At 37.2% G+C, this 21,580-nt stretch overlaps 1 protein-coding gene and 1 long non-coding RNA gene across 6 annotated transcripts in view; one reads left to right on the top strand and one right to left on the bottom strand.

Annotated features, from left to right (window-relative positions):
- Positions 1-21,580, bottom strand: part of LOC105481533 (phospholipase C beta 1) — a 748,575-nt gene that overhangs the window by 240,682 nt on the left and 486,313 nt on the right. For all 3 annotated transcript variants that reach the window (XM_011741183.3, XM_011741182.3, XM_071079653.1), the window contains one exon: positions 16,170-16,307. In XM_011741183.3, coding sequence (XP_011739485.1) covers positions 16,170-16,307 — 138 coding nt within the window. The remainder of the gene's footprint in view (positions 1-16,169; positions 16,308-21,580) is intronic.
- On the top strand, positions 1,668-20,915 carry LOC139358498 (uncharacterized). Of its 3 annotated transcripts, XR_011613498.1 has the most exons (4): positions 1,672-1,779; positions 5,698-5,840; positions 13,436-13,656; positions 20,155-20,915. It is a non-coding gene; the product is annotated as an uncharacterized lncRNA (long non-coding RNA). The 3 variants fall into 3 exon arrangements; XR_011613497.1 differs by having other exon boundaries at positions 1,668-1,779; positions 5,698-13,656; XR_011613496.1 differs by lacking the exon at positions 13,436-13,656 and having other exon boundaries at positions 20,155-20,373.

Below are 21,580 nucleotides of genomic sequence, written 5' to 3'. Positions count from 1 at the left end.
TTGCCCTAGCCAGAACTTCCAACACTATGTTGAATAGGAGTGGTGAGAGAGGGCATCCCTGTCTTGTGCCAGTTTTCAAAGGGAATTTTTCCAGTTTTTGCCCATTCAGTATGATATTGGCTGTGGGTTTGTCATAAATAGCTCTTATTATTTTGAGGTACGTTCCATCAATACCGAATTTATTGAGCGTTTTTAGCATGAAGGGCTGTTGAATTTTCCAGAACCTACAAAGAACTCAAACAAATTTACAAGAAAAAAACAAACAACCCCATCAAAAAGTGGGCAAAGGATATGAACAGACATTTCTCAAAAGAAGACATTCATACAGCCAACAGACACATGAAAAAATGCTCATCATCACTGGCCATCAGAGAAATGCAAATCAAAACCACAATGAGATACCATCTCACACCAGTTAGAATGGCGATCTTTAAAAAGTCAGGAAACAACAGGTGCTGGAGAGGATGTGGAGAAATAGGAACACTTTTACACTGTTGGTGGGATTGTAAACTAGTTCAACCATTATGGAAAACAGTATGGCGATTCCTCAAGGATCTAGAACTAGATGTACCATATGACCCAGCCATCCCATTACTGGGTATATACCCAAAGGATTATAAATTATGCTGCTATAAAGACACATGCACACGTATGTTTATTGCAGCACTATTCACAATAGCAAAGACTTGGAATCAACCCAAATGTCCATCAGTGACAGATTGGATTAAGAAAATGTGGCACATGTACACCATGGAATACTATGCAGCCATCAAAAAGGATGAGTTTGTGTCCTTTGTAGGGACATGGATGCAGCTGGAAACCATCATTCTTAGCAAACTATCACAAGAACAGAAAACCAAACACCGCATGTTCTCACTCATAGGTGGGAACTGAACAATGAGATCACTTGGACTCGGGAAGGGGAACATCACACACCGGGGCCTATCATGGGGAGGGGGGCGGGGGGAGGGATTGCATTGGGAGTTATACCTGATATAAATGACGAGTTGATGGGTGCAGCACAGCAACATGGCATAAGTATACATATGTAGCAAACCTGCATGTTATGCACATGTACCCTACAACTTAAAGTATAATAATAATAAATAAATTAAAAAAAAAAAAAAGTTTAACATATGACCAAATATGTTTCCAACAGAACATGCAAACATAATCTTCCTGCTCTACTATTCATGCCAAAGCAGCTATACCTGATATCTTTAACTGTTAACTACAGTTCTAGAAATTCTCTATAACAGTCAATCACAATGCCACACAATATGCAGTATTCTCCCTTCTCCCAACACTGTCAATGTCTCACTACTCTCCTAATCTTAATCCCTACCTCATACCACAAAGCAATGATCTCACTAGGCTTCCAAGATAATGGAAAAGAGCAAGTCTACAAACAAATATAGAAGTTCCATTCTGGGTGATTATTTGGAACACGCAACACATTCTGGGCCCAAACCCCTAGAAAATTCTCCAAGAGAAGATGACACAAGAGCTAGGTCATCATCTGATATTGTTGTAGTTAACTCGGCTCCCTCTTCAATGAAATAATGTCTTTTAGTTTGATTGCTTTGACACCTGTTTTTTTGTTATTTCTACTTTTGTTTGATTTGTCTTTTGTTTTTTGCTTCCTGACTTAAGGCACTGATAATATGCTGTCACATAATACAGTAACATTCGAGATGGAACTGGAGGAGCAGGGAACATAGAGTGATTGGGAAGAAAAGAGGGAATCCTGAGCAGAGAAAACTGGGAAAAGAACCAGAGGTGAGCTAACATGGCAGGAGTTAGAGCAAACAAAAAGTAGTCTAATAGGAATTAGAGAAGAGAGAGGGGGTAGCAACAACAAAGTAGAGTTGTGGTCAGAGGATAAAGAGCATTTAAGTGTTTGGAGATAAATTGGTAAAAAAATGTGATACCGGGGCTAGGCTGCATATCAGACAGATTATCTGGCAGCCAGGTCAAGGATGGATTTGAGGCTGAGAATCCAAAGAAAAGTAACTCAGGTAGGAAGCTGTAACAGTCCAGTAGTCCAGGTGAGAAATACTGAGACTTTGAACTCTGTGTGTTGGCAGAGGACTTAAAAAGACAGTACAGAATAGCTGCAAGACAGAAGCAAAATTATTGCTCACCAAGCTTTATGCAGACACAGAAGAGCATTTCACAATAACTATCTAACAAATTAAAAATCAATTTTCCTCAAAATAGATAATTTTAAACTAAGAATAATAACTACTGGTTTCAAAAATGTGTTTCTGGTATAATATTTTGTAGGCTCATGGCCAAGCTTTAGACACTTCTAGCTCCCTGCCAACTTTCTGCATGGGTAAAAGTATCTATAATTGAGGGCAACATATAGTTTTGTATGTTTACCAGGGGCTAGTTTCACACCAGAAATAGGTACAGCATTAGAAAGAGTTGGGGAGATTTAACTACATAGAGTAGTTTCATTGCCCTAAAAATTATCTGTGTTTCACTGTTTATCTTGTCCTCTATTGAATTAATATTTAAAAGTTCCTGGGATATATAATAATTTAAAACAAGATATTTTAATATTGGTGAGACATGTAAAGGTCCTAACTATGTTTTAGTGTTTTCTGTTTATTTTTTATTTATTGGCAAACTCCTATTGCTGTCATTGATAATGGTGTCATTCTGATTACCTCTACTCATAAGGGGGTGGTGGTGTGTGACGTGCGTAAGGAGGAACATTGTGTGACTCAGCCAGCGTTGCCTCACCTGGCTGAATACATTTCTCTCACTACTGGCATGCATTAGAATTCATCCTGCTGAGCATTTGTCTTAGTGACGCAGTGAAGAATCTTTTCATGGTGAAAGATGGTACATGAGCTGGAAAGCCTTTTGTTAAAATCAGAAAGGACTATCTGATAACTCACTGCACTTATCATACTATACTGAACATCTAGAATTTTGGAAAAAATTCTGGTACAGTTTTTCTGTGTCAGGTAGCAGTGAAGATCTTATATCGTGGTCAAAGCGTTCTTGTTTTTATCTTATACTCAAAAAGAAATGATTGCCAATCATACATAATTATGAAAATACCCCAAATAAACTAAAAGCTAGGAAACATATTAGGACTCAATATTGTCATGATTAGGACAACTAGCATAATAACATTGCTCAAATCAAGGAAAGGTGCATAATTATTTTCAGATAATGTTATTCAAATATCTTTAGGCTACAGTTGACAAAAGCACTACTCTAACTTAAGAAATAGGAGAAAGTATTAAGGGCACTGTGTCGTTTCCTGTAATTGAAGGACAAACTAGATAAACTGCAGTCAAAGAATGCATTTATAATACACGATCATCAGGAATTTGGAGATTGAATGCACACGGGCTTTCTTCATTGCCATTACGCTGCTCTCTTCCTGAGGGCATTTTTCTTTTCCCTACTGACGGGTTCTTCCCCTGGGCCACCAACTTCACCAAGAGTTGTCACATATGGTGTCTTTCACCACCAGAGAAGGTCTGGCTAATTCCTTCATTTTCAATAACAAGAATGCTGGGAAAGGTCTGTTTGGTCTACCTCTTGAACAATCAATCAGGTAAGAACCTAGCATTGTCCATGACAACAGAGTAATTGGATCTGGGAAAGAAGCAGTGACCAGAAGAGGGGAGAGTATAGCAAACATGGCATACGCCCATTACGTAGGAGCCCTGTGGGAAAGCAGACAGAAGGAAAGGGTGTGTGTTGTTTCATAACTTACGTGGGATCTCATAGTTCTGCCTCGCATTCTTTTTATAAAATTGGTAATAGATTCATAATCACTGAGTTGACTGCATAAATGAATGTGTAAATGAAAGCAACTGACTTCCATGCTTTATAATTTATGTCTTTTAAAATTAGTTTTTATATCTCCTCTATTGTTATAAGTTTCAATAACCATTTTTGGCTAGAGGGCTTGTGATACTGGCTTTATGCATTTCTGTTGTAACATGAACTATATTGGAATAGTTGGCAAACATTAGGAGTCCTAGATATAACATGGGACTAGCAAGTTCTCTGATTAATAAAGTACAGAAGCTTTTGTATAAGGGTTTGGGCATCTATGTTGGCTAGGTAGACATAGTTATGCTTTGGTTGATGTTTTGGGCTGTATTCTGAAGAACTGTTGCTCAAGCATCTTTTTTTCAGATAAGTGAAGCACTGTTGTGCTAAATGGTATCCTGATCGTCTAAGGAAGAGTCCAGGCTGTCAGTTCTAGCATGTCCTAGTCCTCTTGACATTCCTCTGCCAAACGGGAAAAGTTTAACATGGCGAAATAAAATGAAAATGAACTTACAGCGAATTCTTCAACAGGAAAAATTAAAACTCCCCCAAAGAGCAACGTCCATGGCACAGAGTAGAAGAACGGAGAGATATTTGTTTCTGTTGAAGTTTTTCACAATGAGACGATTACAGTTGTATCACTGGGAGTCTCAGGTGTATTCTTAGCATCCACTGGGGAGACCTCCTCCCTTCCCTCCTGCTAGTTTCCTGAGTCATTGTTCATTTGTACAACTGAGAAAATGCTAATTGTGTGCTCATATACGGAACCCCCAAAGTTTCATTTCTGTGGATTTCATGTCAATCCACCACATTCCTGAAAAGATTCTTCCAACAGTCTCATGTCACTCTTATGAAAACACTTGCTATTATGCCTTTGAATCCTAGCAGCCTCAGTGTTAATTATTACCTTGGTTGTATCTGCCTCAGTGCTGTGTACCATAGACAATAAATGTAAGTAGGGTCTTTAATAATAATTGATATTGTTGTTCACTACAGAAATAATTCCATTTGAAAAGATCACATAAAAAAGGATTTAAAAAAAAAAAAAAAAACACTGCTAATTTCCTTAGTAAGATGTATGTGAAACAGAAAGAGGGGAGCAATCGCAATTTCTTGGCCATTAAGCATGCTGCTTATCTGCTTATTATGAAATCAGTTTGACAAAATTAAAACTGCATTACTTGAAAACTGATTAATGAACTAGGCACAGGTAGTTCCTCATTAACTTATAATTTAATGACAGAATTCTGCTGAAATATAATTTTCTCATTTGGAAATAAATTTGTTTTAAATTACCTTAATCATACCTTACAACTTTATTTTAAACCTTGTTGCAAGCTAGATTCTTCTCTTCAAATGAAGAGGGTATTTGACCTTTGGTAACTCAATCCTGTTAGTTCTTCCTCTGCTATGAGAATGATTCTTTGCCTTTGGCCTTGATTGTTCCATCTTTGATCATTCTCGCTGCCTGTGAAGGCCATGGAATAGTGACTCTTAAACACAGTTTTTTTTTTTCTTGTCTTCTAATTTAAAAGTAAAATATTGATATCAGTTTATTTAATGGCTCTTCCTGACTTTCATATTGCAGATCCTTTTTCTAGCTTATTATGAATATAATTTATTGGATTTCAGAACACCATTCTACTATTTTCTAGCTGGGACCTTCTGCTAAATGCTATCTAATATATATTTTATCCGTCTTGCCTAACAGAGACCCAACAGTACTCACGCCAACAATATGTCCAACTGAAAAAATATATCCATTTTCCAATGTCCTTAGCAGCTGGATGACCACCATGTGCCACATGGCAAATCACATGTAAGCAGGTGCCTGCTGGAGGGTTCTGGGAAAATGTGTTTCCTGATATAGGTGCTCTTTTTCTTTTACTGTAGGGAACGTAAATGGAATAGAGCCACAGAGTCATCTCGATCTATGAGAAAAAGGCCACGAGAATCACAGGGCCCTCACTCAGCCTTGTTATCCCTGAGCTCCTGAATCAGTGCCAGAGACCACCTGTGGAGTCCTAATAAGATAAGTAAGCAACATTGAGGAAAGCGCCCTAGGTTGGGGAGAACAATCTGAGATGGCTAATCACAGACAAGCCGCTGGCACAACATTCTGTTCCCAAATATCTCCTTCAGCATGTACTCCCAGTAACTCCAGCAGCATGACCTCATTCTGCACATAGCCCCTCCATCACGACCCTATGAAACTTCCCTTCAATCCCTGCCTCTTTGCAGACAGCTCCTTCTCTGCTGTGCTGTCCATTGCACCTTTGCAACATATCTTCATACTTTCTCTAATAAATCTGCCTTTCTTTACCTATTACTGTCTTGGTAAATTCTCTTACCACCCACAATGCCCACCCCAGCCAGTGGCACCCATGACAGGCTTCCGGCTACATGAGAAAAAAAAGAAAAGAAAAGCAAAACCGAACAAAACACAAATTAAAAATCCTTAATTTGTCTCAGCTATTGTTTGATTTGGTTTTCTGTTAGTCCAGGCCAAATGCAAGTCCTGAGTGACAGAATCATGTTGGACAAGTCTTTTAAAATTTGTCCTCCAATATTCATATGTCTTATAAAATGGAGGTAATAATAGAACTTATTTCATAGGACTTTTGGGAGAATTGGGGTAATTCATGTTAGACCAGTGACAGGTGTAACATATGCTTGTTAAATGATAGTAACCTAAAAAACTATTATTTATCAATGAAACAGAGACAGAGTTTCTTAAAAGTTGTTCAGAGGGGTTGGAAAGGCAATGATCACTTCTATGTCCTAGTTCTGTTTCTTAACAACTATTTTCAGCATTTCTGTTCTTAAATTTCTGGGGTTTACTTACATATTTCTATTGATATATATATGTGTGTGTGATGCTTTTTTCATGTGTGTGTGTGTGTGTGTGTGCACGCGTGTAATGCTTTTTCTTGACTGATTTTAGAATTCGACTATAATATCCTGCTCTGATTGAGGAGGCTTTAAATCTTTGACTCCATCTCTCACCTGCCCTTTCTCCTTGCTTGTGTCAGAGTTCTATCACTCATGCCCGTTCCTCCCTGTCACCTCTAAACACTCAAGCAACATACTCAAACTCTCTTGATCCATTCATTAAAAATAGTATCCCTTGGCTCCTCTGTGACAGGAGGACACTTACCTGCCATTCCTTTTACTTCCAACTCTTGTTAGCTTAAACTCACTTTTAAATTGTCAGTTTTTATCTTTGTTCAGCATTCATAATTACGACTTTATTTGCATATAAATTGATTCTGAAAGTTTAAAACAAGTCCAATAAAAATTTACATGAGTATGAAATTGCAACTATAGTTTTCTGCTGGGCCATATATTAGAATATATCAGATTATTTGTTTTAGTTCTAACACAGTAACCCACATGGCTCTCCAAAGGGACATTCCTAATAACAAGTATATATGGATCTTTTTAAGTTCTTTCTTCAGTTGTTGAAACTCTTACATGTTTTAGCATGGTTGATATTTGGATAATACATTTCTGGTACATTTATCCCCACCCCTCTACCTTAACTTTCTTTTGGAGAGAAAAAAATTAAGTCTTTTTCATTTATCTGTCATCTTCTAGTTTCCTACTGATTACCTGAACCTACTCCATTCCTATACTTGCTATTTAGACTTTAAGACCAGTACTTTTGTTTAGCTCTCAGATGTTTTCTTGTAATATCTTCCTTAATTTCCCTCTTCTGGTTTCTCCTTTTCATTGGCTGATTATGCCTGTAAATACTTGTTGAATGAATGAAAATTATAATACAGTCATTAGGAAAATTATTAGCATGGTATTTTCAAAAAGTGTTTTTAATTCGTAGTGCCAGCTTATTCATTGGGCATTATTTGGCTTAACTACTAAAGATGGCAACCAATATCAAGGTGAAAGGTGAAACAGATCAACCTGCCTCTCTCAAAGTATGTCAATATTCCCCTGCCATCCCCAATATTTTATATGTGGAGGTAGAAATTTAATCAAGGAAGCCAGATTTTCTTAGAACTCTTCTTCCTTCCAAAAAGTTATGGTGATTTTTTTTTTGTGGTACCCATGTTCCTGCTTCCACGCTAGGCGCACAGGTAATGCAATCAGGGCTTACTTAGCTGCCAGGCATCAGAAGCCAGGCAGACAGAGGTACGCGGAAGAGTAGCTTGTCTCTGTGCAATGGAGTGGATGGAAGGAAAGAAGAGATACTATTGCTGATGCAGATTTCTGTTTTCTTTTTCTGGGGAGAGGTGGGTTTGTACTAACAGTAGCACACAGTCTGAAATCACAATCATTTCTATGACTCAGGGTTGACATTTTCCCTTCAGTTTGACGTTAATTGCTTTTATGTGGGCACCACTGAACACTGTCTGGATCCAAAAAAGCTCTTGCTTAGCAAATGCAGAAAAGACACCCAGGAGACAGAAGGCAGGGGTGCTTTCTTCCACAATCACCAGAATAGCAATTGCTGCTGCTTCTGTGAGTGTAAGGGAGAGACTGAAATCCAGTTGCCTTTTTTTTTTTTAAATAAAAATCTTTTCAATATGAATGTCTTTCTTTTGACTTATGAGCTTTTAAACAAACGTTCCAGATAGACGATGTTTTCACAATACAAAAGTTTAAGTTGTTCATCCTTCATTTGCCTGACACATATCCAAAAAGTGTAGAATGTAGAGTAAATCTCATTCTCCAGCAAAGGACACCTACCACTATAAAATTCCAAGACTAACAGTGCAATGAACTGACATAGTAAGAACTTTGTCCTTTTTATGATTGGGTGGAGGAATAGCCTAAGACGACACAGGCATTTTTTTAAAAATATAATAAGGTCAGGAATAGCAGGTAATGATGATCTCACAAAACACAATAACTTGTGGATCTAACTTTTCATGTTTGTAAACAGTGATCTTTTTGGCACACGTATTCTACCTGCAAGGAAGTCATGCACAGTTTTCCATTATGTCCCAAAACAAATTGCTGAACACAATTTATGGCATCATCTTTTCTCTTCTTAACGATTTTTCATCATTTAAAGTCAAACTTACAGCTACTGCTGCTTACTCATCATAAATTGGTTTGAAATTCAAAATAGAAACGAGATAAAGTGTACATTTTGTACAGAACATACGCAAGTGTTTGAAAACTCTTACCTCAATGCATATGCTCCCAGAATAAAAAAAAAATAAGAATCTCACGTCTCTTGAGGTCACTTTTAAATAGCTAATACTATTATTTTAGAGCAATTCTAAGAAAATTCCTGAAGTTTTTGATGAATGGCCTGGAGGTGGCCTTAGCAGACCCCTTCACTTGCCCCTCTTTCTTTTCTATTTCCCAACTTCATTTCATAGACTATAATGTCTTTTGCTTAAAAGAAATTCCCCTCTCTGTGACATCTTCTCTCATTTCCTTGGCCTGAAAGGTGTCAACTATTTGGTAAATAGAAGTTATTTTCATTTGCTTAAGAAAGTGTGGAGCAACTTCTGGGTAAGGAAGTGACAGTCACAGTAACTCTGAGTGGGAATAAGGTTAGCTTTGGGAAAAAAAAGATTAGGAAAATGGAAGCCATCATAATGAATGGCACCTGGGTCCTCCTACTGAGAATCCTGACAAGCTGGAGAGAGAATTATTCTGGGAAAAGCCTGGAGCAACCAATTTGCTAGGGGGCCTTAATTTCTCCCAACTCTAAATGAAAAGATTGGAGCACATGATGTTAAAAGCCATTATGACTCTTAGATTTTACGTGACCTATCACTTATTTTCAAGAATTCAAAAGCCTCTCCTTTTCCTTTTCCTTTCCCTTCTCCTTCCCCTTTCCTTCCTTTCCTTTCCCATCCTTTCCTTTCTCACACCTCCCACATTTATTGAGCCAAGCACTAAGCTAGATCCTGGGAATACAAAACAGACTAAACTATTGTTTTTGACTTTCATCAGCTCACAAATACAGGATAGGTTATCAGACACACTGATTGATAATTACAGTATAATAACTAATTGAAAATATGTTCAAGGTTCACAGAACAACAGACGAAAGAACAGTGGGCTATTCACGCAAGTCATAAGATGGAGCGAGAGATGGATGAACTGAGTTGATACTGAGTGCCTCGGGAGGCCTAGGACTTTTCTTGGTGGACAAAAGAGAGAAAGGCAGTGTAGGAAATGACCATATTATAAAGGCATTACTATTAAAATTGTAAAGGCAGAAGAATCACAAATAGTTAGGAACTGCTGGAGCAGAACAGTACAACAGTCAAAGCGGTGAACCATCAGTACCTGAGGGTAGGGGCTATGTTTAGTCACTGATAAACCCTCGGTGCCCAGTGAGATGCTTGGCACATACTAGGCCCTCAATAAATATTTGTTCACTAAATGGACAGAAACTTCATTTTGCAGGCAACAGAGAATGAAAATGATTTAAAATATGATCAGGAATGAGTTTATTTTTTTAAAAGGCCATTCTTATGCAGCTGAGCAGGTAGATTTGTAGAGCAAAGTGTGAGAGAATTTCAGGAAATAGGTAGGTAATGATTGTACATTAGACCTGACAAGGGCTTAACAAGACGGCAGGAAGAAGGGGGAGCAGGAAAGAGATGTGAGAGCTAGTTAGGAAATTCAGAGAGCAGGTGTGTTATTTAGATTGTGCACAAGAAACTGATACAGATGAAGTTAATGAAAACTTCCAGAAAATCATACTCATACCCTTGAGATAAGTGAATTAAACTCTCCAAGAAACTCACAACTACAGAGGGGGAAGAATCTAAAATTACAAACACTAAAGACTAATGTTCAGATTATAGAACATATTTTCAGAGAGCGCATTTCTTCTGTGACAGCTACTTCAAAATGTAATAATTTAATGTACAGAGATCCTCTGCTAAATTTTTCTTCTATGTGTGAAATAATATTTAAAAATCAAAATGGCTCAACAAGTTTGAGAAAATGATAGTATCTATCAAAGCAGCACACATAAAGATCTATGACCAGTCATTACATTCCAATATCCAGCTCTCAGAAAGGCAGATGTTTGTAGCATCGTTATTTATAGCAGTCCTAAACTCACAACTACCTGAATGTCTACCAACTGTAAGTAAATTACTGACTACTACTTAGCAAAGAGAATGGACAAACTACAATCACACAGAAAATATAGAAGAATCTCTTAAATCTCATAATATAATGTTGAATAATAGAAGTCAGACCAAAAAGATTTTATTGTATTATTTCATTTACAGATATTTTAAAAACAGGTAAGACTAATCTATAACGTTAACTGCCAATATAGAGGTAAGTAGGTAGGGTGGATATCTAGGGTGCTGGTTATGCTCTGTTTCTTGATCTGGATGTTGATTAGGTGGATATATTCCTTTTCCAAAACTCCATCAGGGTATAGAGTAAGAAACTGTGCACTTTTGTGTGTATGCTACATTTCAATAAAACATTAAATAATCTGGCTCAGTTCCCATGAGCGTGGTGTTAACTGGCTGCCTCCTCTCAGCTTCTGTTTTTCTGATTCTTTCCTTTTATGTTAGAGTGTCAATGATTCAGCCCTTGGATGTCTCCTCTATCTACAGTCACTTCCTGGCTGATCTCATCCAGCTTCATTAAAAAGTATGATGACTTTTTAATACAATCAAACACCCAATGACCCCCAAATTTACGTGAACTGAACATGACCAAAACTGAACTTCTGCTATATATTCCTAAACAAAAAATTATACTCTATTTTATATTTTCCCTATGTCAGTAAATGACATTTCTATCTTTGCCTCTTGGGCCAAAACTTTAACATCATCTTTGATTCCATGCATCTTTCTTTCACATGCAACATAAAATTCATAAACATATGCTGTCACTTCCTCCTTTATAATATACGTGTGTGTGCGTGCATGTGTATGTGTATACATACATGCAAATTTGGATTCCTTTTTATTTCCTCCACATTCCACATTGGTCTAAGTCACTAGCAACTCACCTAAATATTTCAATTGTTTGGTAATGAATCTGCTTGCTTCCGTTATTTCCCCTCTGCCACGCAGTTCATTATTGATTAAATGTTAAGTCAAATCACATCTATACTCAGCTAAAACCCTCTCATGGCTTCCATCTCACTCACAGTAAAAGCCAAAGTCCTTCCAAAGCCTATGCCACCCTACAGCAAAATCAATTGCAATTCCCTCCTCAGTTCCCTCTGCTATTCCTTCCCTCAATCTTGCTTACCTAGCTGCTGTCACACTTGGCCTTTGCTGTTCCTAAAGTACACCAGACTATCTTTTGCCTCAGGGCTGTAGTACAAGTGCAGTGTTGTCTCTCCAGACATCCTCCTGACTTGCTCCCTCACCTCCTTCCAGTCTTTGCTTAAGTTTCACCTCCCAGAGATGGCTGCACTGACCACCCTATTTAATGCCCTCTTCCACTGCACTCTCCATCTCTACCTCATTTTTGTCAATATCACTATCTCTTCCTAATACACTGCGTGACTGACTTCTTTATTTTACTCATTGTGTCTCCCACCTAGAATGTATGCTCCACTTCGGCAAGGGTCTCTATCTGTTTTCTTCACCGCTTTATCCCCAGCATCTAGAATAGAACTTGGTACATTGCAGAAGGCTTAACAAAATGTTGTTGAATAAATGAGTGAATGAATCCAAGTTCTTCATTTTATAGATGAAGAATGTACCCAAACTGTCAAAGGACTTGAAGGCTCATATCCATTTGGCAGAAGATTAATGCTAACATTTCTGATTTATAGACATCTTCTCTAGGGCTCTCTCCCCTTTACTGTGTTCCTTCCTAGGGCCAGAATTTCAGAACTCGTGGATATGAGTTCTGTCCCATTTAGTTCCTTCTCAAGAAGAGCCAAAATTATGGCCTTTAAGGGCAACATATTTTATTTGCAACAAAGTCTTACTTTTTTCAGCAAAAAAAAAAAAAAAAAAACCCGTATTTGTCTCCTCCAGCAGTAAATTCTCGTTTGCTTGGTTTGCATTTGTTGAATTAATGGGTTGAGTGTTGTAAGGTAAACTTGTAGAACATTGTGTAACGATTGTATTCTTCTTGACTTTTAAATTTGGCCCAAAGGCATGATTTGTCTCCCTTATTCTTTAATTTTCAAGTTACGTGTTTAAAAATGGAATCTGGAGACATCCAAAAGATTTTCTTTTATATTATTCTGTACCTCTTTCCTTTATAAGGGATGAGAGATGCTGTGGTTAAGAATAGGATACAATCTAAGTCACAAAAAAAGTAACCTATTATAAAACTTCTGAAAAATGTCCACAATGACCATTAAGGGGGCAGAGGGTTCTCTGTCTATTGAAAAATGTTGTCTTAAAAGGTCACATTTCTTAAGCACCCAGAGGGCTCTAGGAATGGTTTGGAAGTTAGAGAATGAACAAATGTGGTGGAGAGTGCTGATTCTGCTCTGCAAGATAATGTTACGTGCTTTCCCCATTGTATTCAGTGGTCAGGACCTGAGGTTTTATTTAGCACAATGTTTTTCTTAATGTGAATCTAGAACAAAAGCTGCCTATGGAAGCCCCCAAGTCTTACTCAGACCATACTTGTGTTTTTTTGGTTCACATAGTGTTTTTAAACAACTGTTGCCAATATTTAACATCTTTCACAGATTCTGCAGCTCCTTTTAGAAGAAAATTCAAGATCTGGCAATACTGTGCCCAAGCTTCTTGAAGGAAGAGATTGTCAAAGTGTGGTGCCTGGACCAGCAGCATTAGCATCACCTGGGGACCAGTTAGAAATGCAGATGCTCAGGCTCCATCCCAGACCTGCTGGGGCTGGGGCCCAACAATGTGTGTTTTAACAGGCTCCCTAGGTGACTGTGATACCTGATGCTCCAAGGTAACAGTAGTACTTGCAAATCTTAAGTTTCTGGCTGAGCAGTTTCAGTGGGGCAGGGGGAAATACTCTACAGAACATCAAAGCCAGGGAAGGCAAAATATTCTCCATAGCTTCATTAATTATACCGGGAACATCAAGTAGCCCCTGGGAAAATCTCTGCAGATGCACTCCTGATGGGGAATATTACAAGGATTGGAGATAAAAATCCCTAAGGAAAATTAGTGGGTAGGAACCCACAGAGAGGAGGAAATTAACTATATTTTAGATAGGACTGCACAAAGGCTTAATGCAACTTAAGATATGCAGATTGATGTGTAATATAAATATATTCACTCTTAGCAAAAGCTTCCCTGAAAACCACTGCCATTTATTGCATGCTTTTAATTGAGATTTAGTGCATCCCATAAATTGGTCACTTTTTAAAAAAGGAATATAGTTCATTTGTGGAAAGATATTTTAAAAATATTTTGCAAACATTTAGAATCTATTTTTTTCTGTACTCATTTATCCATCTATTCATATGCAGGGAAATAAAGTATATGTCACATAGACAATGTTCATTGAACTGAAATCTCTCCAAGTATAAATGATACTATAGAAATAAATGAGTAACTTGGCTCTTAAAGAGAGAAAGTTGATTCTGTTTATAAAATACTTGGAAAGCATAGTTTCTAAAAACCTTAGAATATTAAAACTAGTTGGCATTTTGTGCATCCCATTATAAGAATTAAAGTCAATATTACATAAGTGTTAGAAATAAACCCCTGCCAATAATCACTAATGACATAGAAACCAGGCCAATTGAAACCATCCTGGTTCAATATGGTGAAACTCCATCTCTACTATTAAACTACAGAAATTAGCTGGGCATGGTGGCATGTGCGTGTAGGCTTGAACCTGAGAGGTGGAGGTTGAAGTGAGCCAAGATCACGCCACTACCTGCACTTCAACCTGGCAACAGAGTGAGACTCTGTCAAAAAAAAAGAAAGAAAGAAAGAGAGAGAGGGAAAGAGAGAGAAAGAGAAAGGAAGGAAGGAAGGAAGGAAGGAAGGAAGGAAGGAAGGAAGGAAGGAAGGAAGGAAGGAAGGAAGGAAAGAAAGGAAAGAAAGGAAAGAAAGGAAAGAAAGGAAAGAAAGGAAAGAAAGGAAAGGAAAGAAAACAAGAAAGCAAGAAAGCAGGCCAGCATATTCGGTGTAGCTCAGAAAATCATCAGAGCACTGAGGGTTAAAAAACTGTAGATCGCAATATTCAGACAATGCCCACAGACATGAAGTGACCCTGTAGCTGTGAGGCATGACATGACAAGCTCTGTAAGGCATATATATTATACACAGACTCAAAGTATTCTTAGATTCATATTCTCAACTCTTGAAGTTATATGAAGGAGAAGGACTATCACTAGTATTTTATAAACTATAAAAACGGAAAAAGAAAGTTCTTCTTTAAATATGCTCATTTCAGTATTCTTTCAATGACAATTGGACATTTCTAGAGAAAGCATTGCACTTGAATCCAGGGGTCCCAGATGTTCACAGCTTCTTGTTTGCTGTATTATACCTGCTTTCTAGCTATTTTTGTAAGTATCTGAAAGGCTCGCTCCTAGTGGAATAGCAGCACCTCAATGGGTAGGCTATATCTAATTTATCTTTCTAGTCCACAATTGAATAAATATTATTTGTTCTTATTTAAGTATTATTTTCATTATTATTTAAAGTTTTTGTTTTAAAGTGTTATTTTTTCATTCTTCTACATGTTAACTGAGTAACTACTACATGGATTATGGTGGACTAGGTGCTGCCCAGGGATTAAGAAGTTTAAAAAGGGCTGAAGATGTCTGTTCCCTAGGAGAGAGCTGGAAATGAGATGGACTTAGAAGCAGCATAGGGATGAGGCTAAGAGAGAATGACTTGGGAGAAAGTGTTTAGACGAAATAGAATGTGGTTTTATTTGTATTTTGTTATGCAAAGAAACTGCATCAAATACCTTAATCTTTTTTTTTTTTTTTTTTTTTTTTGGAGATGGAGCCGCACTCTGTCACCCAGACTGGAGTGCAGTGGTGCAATCTTGACTCACTGTAGCCTCCACCTCCTGGGTTCAAACAATTCTCCTGCCTTAGCCTCCCAAGTAGCTGGGATTACAGGTGCCTGCCACCACGCCTGGCTAATTTTGTATTTTTAGTAGAGACAGGGGTTTCACCATGTTGGCCAGGCTCATCTCGAACTCCTGACCTCAAGCGATCTGTCCACCTTGGCCTCCCAATGGGCTGGGATTATTGGCGTGAGCCACCACGCCCGGCCGGCTTATTCTTAATGAAAAAATCTCCATAATTCTTAAGTCGATGCCATTATTTGGAAGTGTTTTAATTGCACTTATACTTGGCAGCTGAATTATTTTTAGGTGAAGTTTTAACACATGCTAAATATAACAAAAATTCAGTCTTTTGCAGGCATTAGTATGATAGCTCAAGCATTCAGATCATGATGATAAGCTTTAGCGGTTTCCATCCACCATACCTTGGCCACTTCTTCTTGGAAAGCCACGAGATTCAAATGGGAGATGTTCACGAGGTCAGGCCCATACACCACCGTGATCATGCGCTGCTCCAGGCGCCCGATGTTCCCCACATCCAAAAGTTCACGTAATTTGGGGTCCTGGACAATAAATGTTGAAAATAATTAGTCTATAACTAGAGATTCCAACGTGACAGCATAACTTCAACTTCTGTTGAGTTAGAATGATTTCAAAACAAAGTTGCTTTTATTCTTACTAGAGAATTGTAGGAGTTTAAGGCTCCCATCCCACAAACGACCTAGAAAGATGAAGCAACTTGCCCAGAGTAGTGGAGAGACAATTTCCGGCTCCAGACTATAGCCTTTAGTTAAGTGCTCTTTCTGCGATCTTATCACACATTTTTATGTGCCATGGTTCTCTATTTCCTCCAATCATCCCAGAAATTGTGTATTGAAATGAAAAATCTCTATTCTTTTCCTCAATTCCTGAATGCACTAAGACAAAGAAGGTGGTTATTCTGAAATTAAAATATGACAATGCCTACGTAGGGCTAGGGAAGAAACACAGCCCTGGCTCTCTGTGTGGACTTGCTCCAACACTGAATACTGATGCAAAAAGACCCAGAATTAGTGTGAGCAAAACCGTGGTGCCTGCCATGCATATGTTGATTTCACTTCTGTCCTTGGAATGTACTGGGATTTGGACATATGGAACTTCTGCAGTCTTTTCAGAGCAAGTTGCATTCTTTGGGTCATGATAAATGGAAATCCTTTGGAGATATATTCCTGCTGGGAAAGGGAGTTTTCCAAAAATTCAAAGCTCAAAGTTTTCCAAAATTTCAAACGTAAAATAGGGCTTAGTCAGCTTGACTGAACTGATTTCCTCCCATAGGACAGGCCCTGAAGGAAATGAGAAGTCCATGCAGAAAATAAGCATCAAATCAATCACTTAGCAAATTTGCTGGCCAGCTTCTGAGACAGAAATACACTTACATTCTTATTTATTTAGCTAAATACTGGGCCAAGCGGTACTGATTACTTAGACTGGCTATTCTGACCTCTTTTTGGAGGTTTTGATATACATCATCCTTATGAAGAAATAGTAAATGTTTAAAAAACAAAAAAACAAAAACCACACACAACCAAGAAAGAAAACAAACAAAACCTTTTCAGCTGAGTTACTTTACTTGGTGCCATTAATTCTCTCTTTAGTTAATAAAACGTTCTCTGTTTGGTCGCATGAAGAGTCACATTTTCAGGAAAGTTATGAAGAAGGAAAACCCCATTTCAAAGCTCTGCCTAACATAACTGAAATCTCACTTTCACGAACAAGTTGAAAGCTTATCAAGTACATCAAGCCTCCTAGAAAGATCAAATGCTACCACAAAAACATCAATTTGCATGACCCAGAAAAGGAGAGGTTTTATCAAAAGTTTTATTAAATAAACAATAATAGAAAAAAGGGAAACATTTAGCACTCTACCATTAATGAGAGATTAAAGGAGAATGTTCGGGAAGAATGACTGTTTTGTGAAGGCAATTAAACTTGATAACAAGGTATTTTATGAACTGATTAATTGCATCAAAGTTTTTGAACACCATTGAGACAAAGTTCAAAGAGAAAACATATCAGTAATTGTCATTTTGTGGGGTTCTTTTTGGTATACTCAGAAGAGAAAAAGCATTCTTAGAAATCACCTGAAACTTGTAATTATAAATCACAAGTTTTAAATCAGTGATTACGGAGTCCATCAATATATTTACCTCCACAATCTTTAGTGGGAAAATATTTGGAAATGAATTGGATCTATACATTGGACCCTTTCTTTCCTTCCAGTGATAGCCACACAACTCATTCTTTGGCTTTTTTCTCCCCCAAGCATTTTTTGTTCAGTCTACACTATTTTACTACCTAATTCTCATGTCCATTTTTGTTGTTGTTGTTGTTGTTGCTCATTTTGACATTTTTGCTCAAAATTTGATAAACAGATGATTGGTTAAAATCGCCACCTCTCAGAATTGCAGACACTAGGTGTGGGGGTCAGGGATTCTCTTGAATCATCCTTAAGATAAAGGAACTCAAGGCAAGGAAGGATCACCCAGAGTAGGTGCTCAGAGTAGAAAACAATTTTGGAAAAGAGCTTCTGGGATTCCCACTAAGAATTTATAAGAAACATGACCAACTGTTTCTGAAATATTTGTTTGAAAAGTTTTCCCAGTAATTGTTGCTTATATATCTTTTCTTTTTTTCTTTTTTCTTTTTTTCTTTTTTCTTTTTTTTTTTTTGAGATGAGGTCTTGCTCTGTTGCTCAGGCTACTGTGCAGTGATGTGATCTCACTGCAACCTCCGCCTCCCAAGTTCAAGCGATTCTCCTGCCTCAGCCTCCCAAGTAGCTGGGACTATAGGGGTGTGCCACTATGCCTGGCTAATTTTTGTATTTTTAGTAGAGACGGGGTTTCTCCATGTTGGCCAGGCTGGTCTCAAACTCCTGACCTCAGCTAATGCACCAACCTCAGCCTCCCAAAGTGCTGGGATTACAGGTGTTTTATATCTTTTAAAAGACTATTAGTCTTTATATAAAAAGAAATTTATAATGAAGTATTTAGAAGTGATGTCTGGAATTAGGTGGATGAAGCAGGCTGGTAAAATGATGCTGCTGATTGAATCTGAGGGGTAAGTATTTGAGGACTCACTGCATGGTTCTGCATCTGGATGGTTAACATTTGGGAAAAAAATTTAAAAAGGTTACTGTGTATGAACCAAAGGAACATTTGAAGATTTGAGAAACATTTACTCAGAAGAAACCACAATATTTTTAAACCATATAGTTCTGAATGTAAACAGAGAACTGAAAATATATAACAAGCCAAGTTCCTTACTAACGTCCTTTTTCAGTGATGGAACACATTGATTTAAACTATGCTTTACTTTCTTTTCCCCCAGTGGTCATTTTATTTTTAAAACTGTATCTTTTCTTCATTTATTTCATTTTTATCAACACTAACCTTGATTATGTTAGAATTCTCCTTTAAGAAACAAGTTCACTTTTATTTGACCTGTACTCAATAACTTATCTATTTTTGAATGCAACTCTTTGTTGAGCATATTGATACACAAGGGGTAGACTGAGAAAGACACTTGTACCTTCAAGTTGTCCTCATTTGTTTTCAGACTTTCAGAGAAGACACAAAGAGGGGATTGTCTGGAAGGACAAACTTCAAATGCACAAAGTTTTTAGAGGGCTTTATAGGTAGAAGGAATTTGATGAAAACAGATGTGTAAAAAGTGGTTGTTTCTAGAGTATGACATACTCAGTTCTTGGGGAAATAGGTGGCTATGTTTCAAAAACAAACAAATAAAATCAAAATAGCCACAATAACAAAAACTGATAGACAACTTACATGTAAACCATCTTATCTCCCAAACCTATTTTACCAAGGAGTTTTATGTCTGAGTATTTCTCATAGACTCAACTTCCTAAGAAGTTTCCAGAAGGATTTACCTATTTGAGTTACTACCAGACTCCAACATATTTTGCCATCCTTGCAACTGATATAACTTCATTAAACATTTTACAAAGAAAACATACCCATAACTCTGTAAAACTGTTCAATTTCTTTGTTGGAGGAAACTAAAGAACACAGTTCAGAGAAAAGTAAGAGGTGAGGTGAACATGGAATTTCATATTTTTGCTAAGCTGTCACTCAAGGCCTCCTTTCTTCAGAGAATATCCTAGATGTATCTTCACGGCTGGAATTAACCAGATCAACTCAGAATCCTGGCAGCTATAATTGAATTCCACTTTTAAAGTTAAATCGAGATCATTTCTGTTCCCATAAGTGCTACCAAATAGAGACTGTCTGACTAAGTAAATTCATTTTCTCTCAATCATCAGGATTTGTGATTAAATTACTTCATGTCTGTTGCAAAGAAAGTTGAGTTTTGCTCTTGTTAAATAAAGCTCATGTTAATGATTCTCATTTTCAGGTAATTGGCCACTGAAGAAAGTAAAGACTGTTCTACACCTAAGAAGCAAGGACTCAATTACAGCACGTGTTACTGTATTATACCATTTAAAATATTCAAAATTAATGGAAGGAATAAACACAGGCTAAAGGATAATTTTTTAAAAAAGAATTAAATGCTGGTTTGAATTCTTACTTTTTAATATCACTTTTTAAAAAGGTTATTTTATTTATATGCCAAGTATCTACAAAATAAAACATCTCTTCAAGACCTTTAGATTTTATTTTTGATACCAGAAACATTTTTGGTGTAGAAGATATACCTTACTCATTTTTTTCATACTCATGAAATGTATCTTTATTAGATTTTAGGCTTATCCATTGATTTGTATAAGTTAATTTGATTCCCAGCACTTAATGCAATATTCTCAATCTGAATTACAGTTATATGGGTGGAACTCGAATCCATTCCTATCAATCATCAAGCACATAAGAGTCTTTCCAATAGCAATCAGTACCTAACAGTTGGAAATGAAAGAGATGGATTCCTTACACATAACTGAGATTCATATGATTCAGCTTCACAGTGATAAAGCTACCTTTTCTTTGAAGGCAGAGCCAAATTGCTATGCTTTATTCAAATTTCATTGTAGAGGAAATATATAAATTTATGTCCAGGCTGGTTTCCCATCAAACCCTTGAATTCAACATTTGCATCTCAGAAAATAAAACACAGATTAACAAATTCCCTTTGAATCAATGCTTATCCTCACACCTCTCATTTTCAAGGTTTCTTTCTTTTATATGTGAATGTGATGAAGGATGTCACTCTGTTCACCAGGGTGTACCAGTGGCTTAGGTGGCTCACACAGCCAGCAAGCCTTTATAGAGGAAACACTTATCAATTCTCATTGATGATGACTCTGAAATATGGTGCTGTGAATATTCTTCTAAATACAGCAAAAGACTTGGAGGATGTTACTTGTTTAAGTATTTTTTTCCTGCAAGTAACAGATGGAAAATCTTTAAATATTTTTTAGTTATTTCTTTAACTAGAGGGAGTAGAAGGAGAACAGACTGACTATGTCAAAGAAAAGCAACTATGGATACATACTAGAAAAAAAAGTGGGTGGAGTACTGCCCTTTCCTATCCTGCAATGGTATTACCATAAGAAAAGCGTTTATATTTGCTTTGGGATGGAATAATGGTGAATTTGTAAAGTCACTGCATAAGTATAGAAATCTGTTGATGAAGAAGAGAAAATATAGTTAGCTTAGCCATGCATCTTCATCCAAAATAAAGTGGTTTGAAGCTGTCAGGCTTGAATTGATTGAGCTAAAGTGAACACACTATTTAAGTCTAAAACAAAAAAAAATTAGAAGAAACAGCAAGGTGATCATCCAGAATAATATTCTCCTGGTTCACAAACAGAGAAGCTAAAAGTTCC

Source organism: Macaca nemestrina, chromosome 15 (assembly GCF_043159975.1).
Source record: "Macaca nemestrina isolate mMacNem1 chromosome 15, mMacNem.hap1, whole genome shotgun sequence".
NCBI classification, from domain to species: Eukaryota; Metazoa; Chordata; class Mammalia; order Primates; family Cercopithecidae; genus Macaca; species Macaca nemestrina.
Note: the sequence above shows the minus strand (reverse complement) of the source record. Positions and strands in the feature narration are given on the sequence as shown.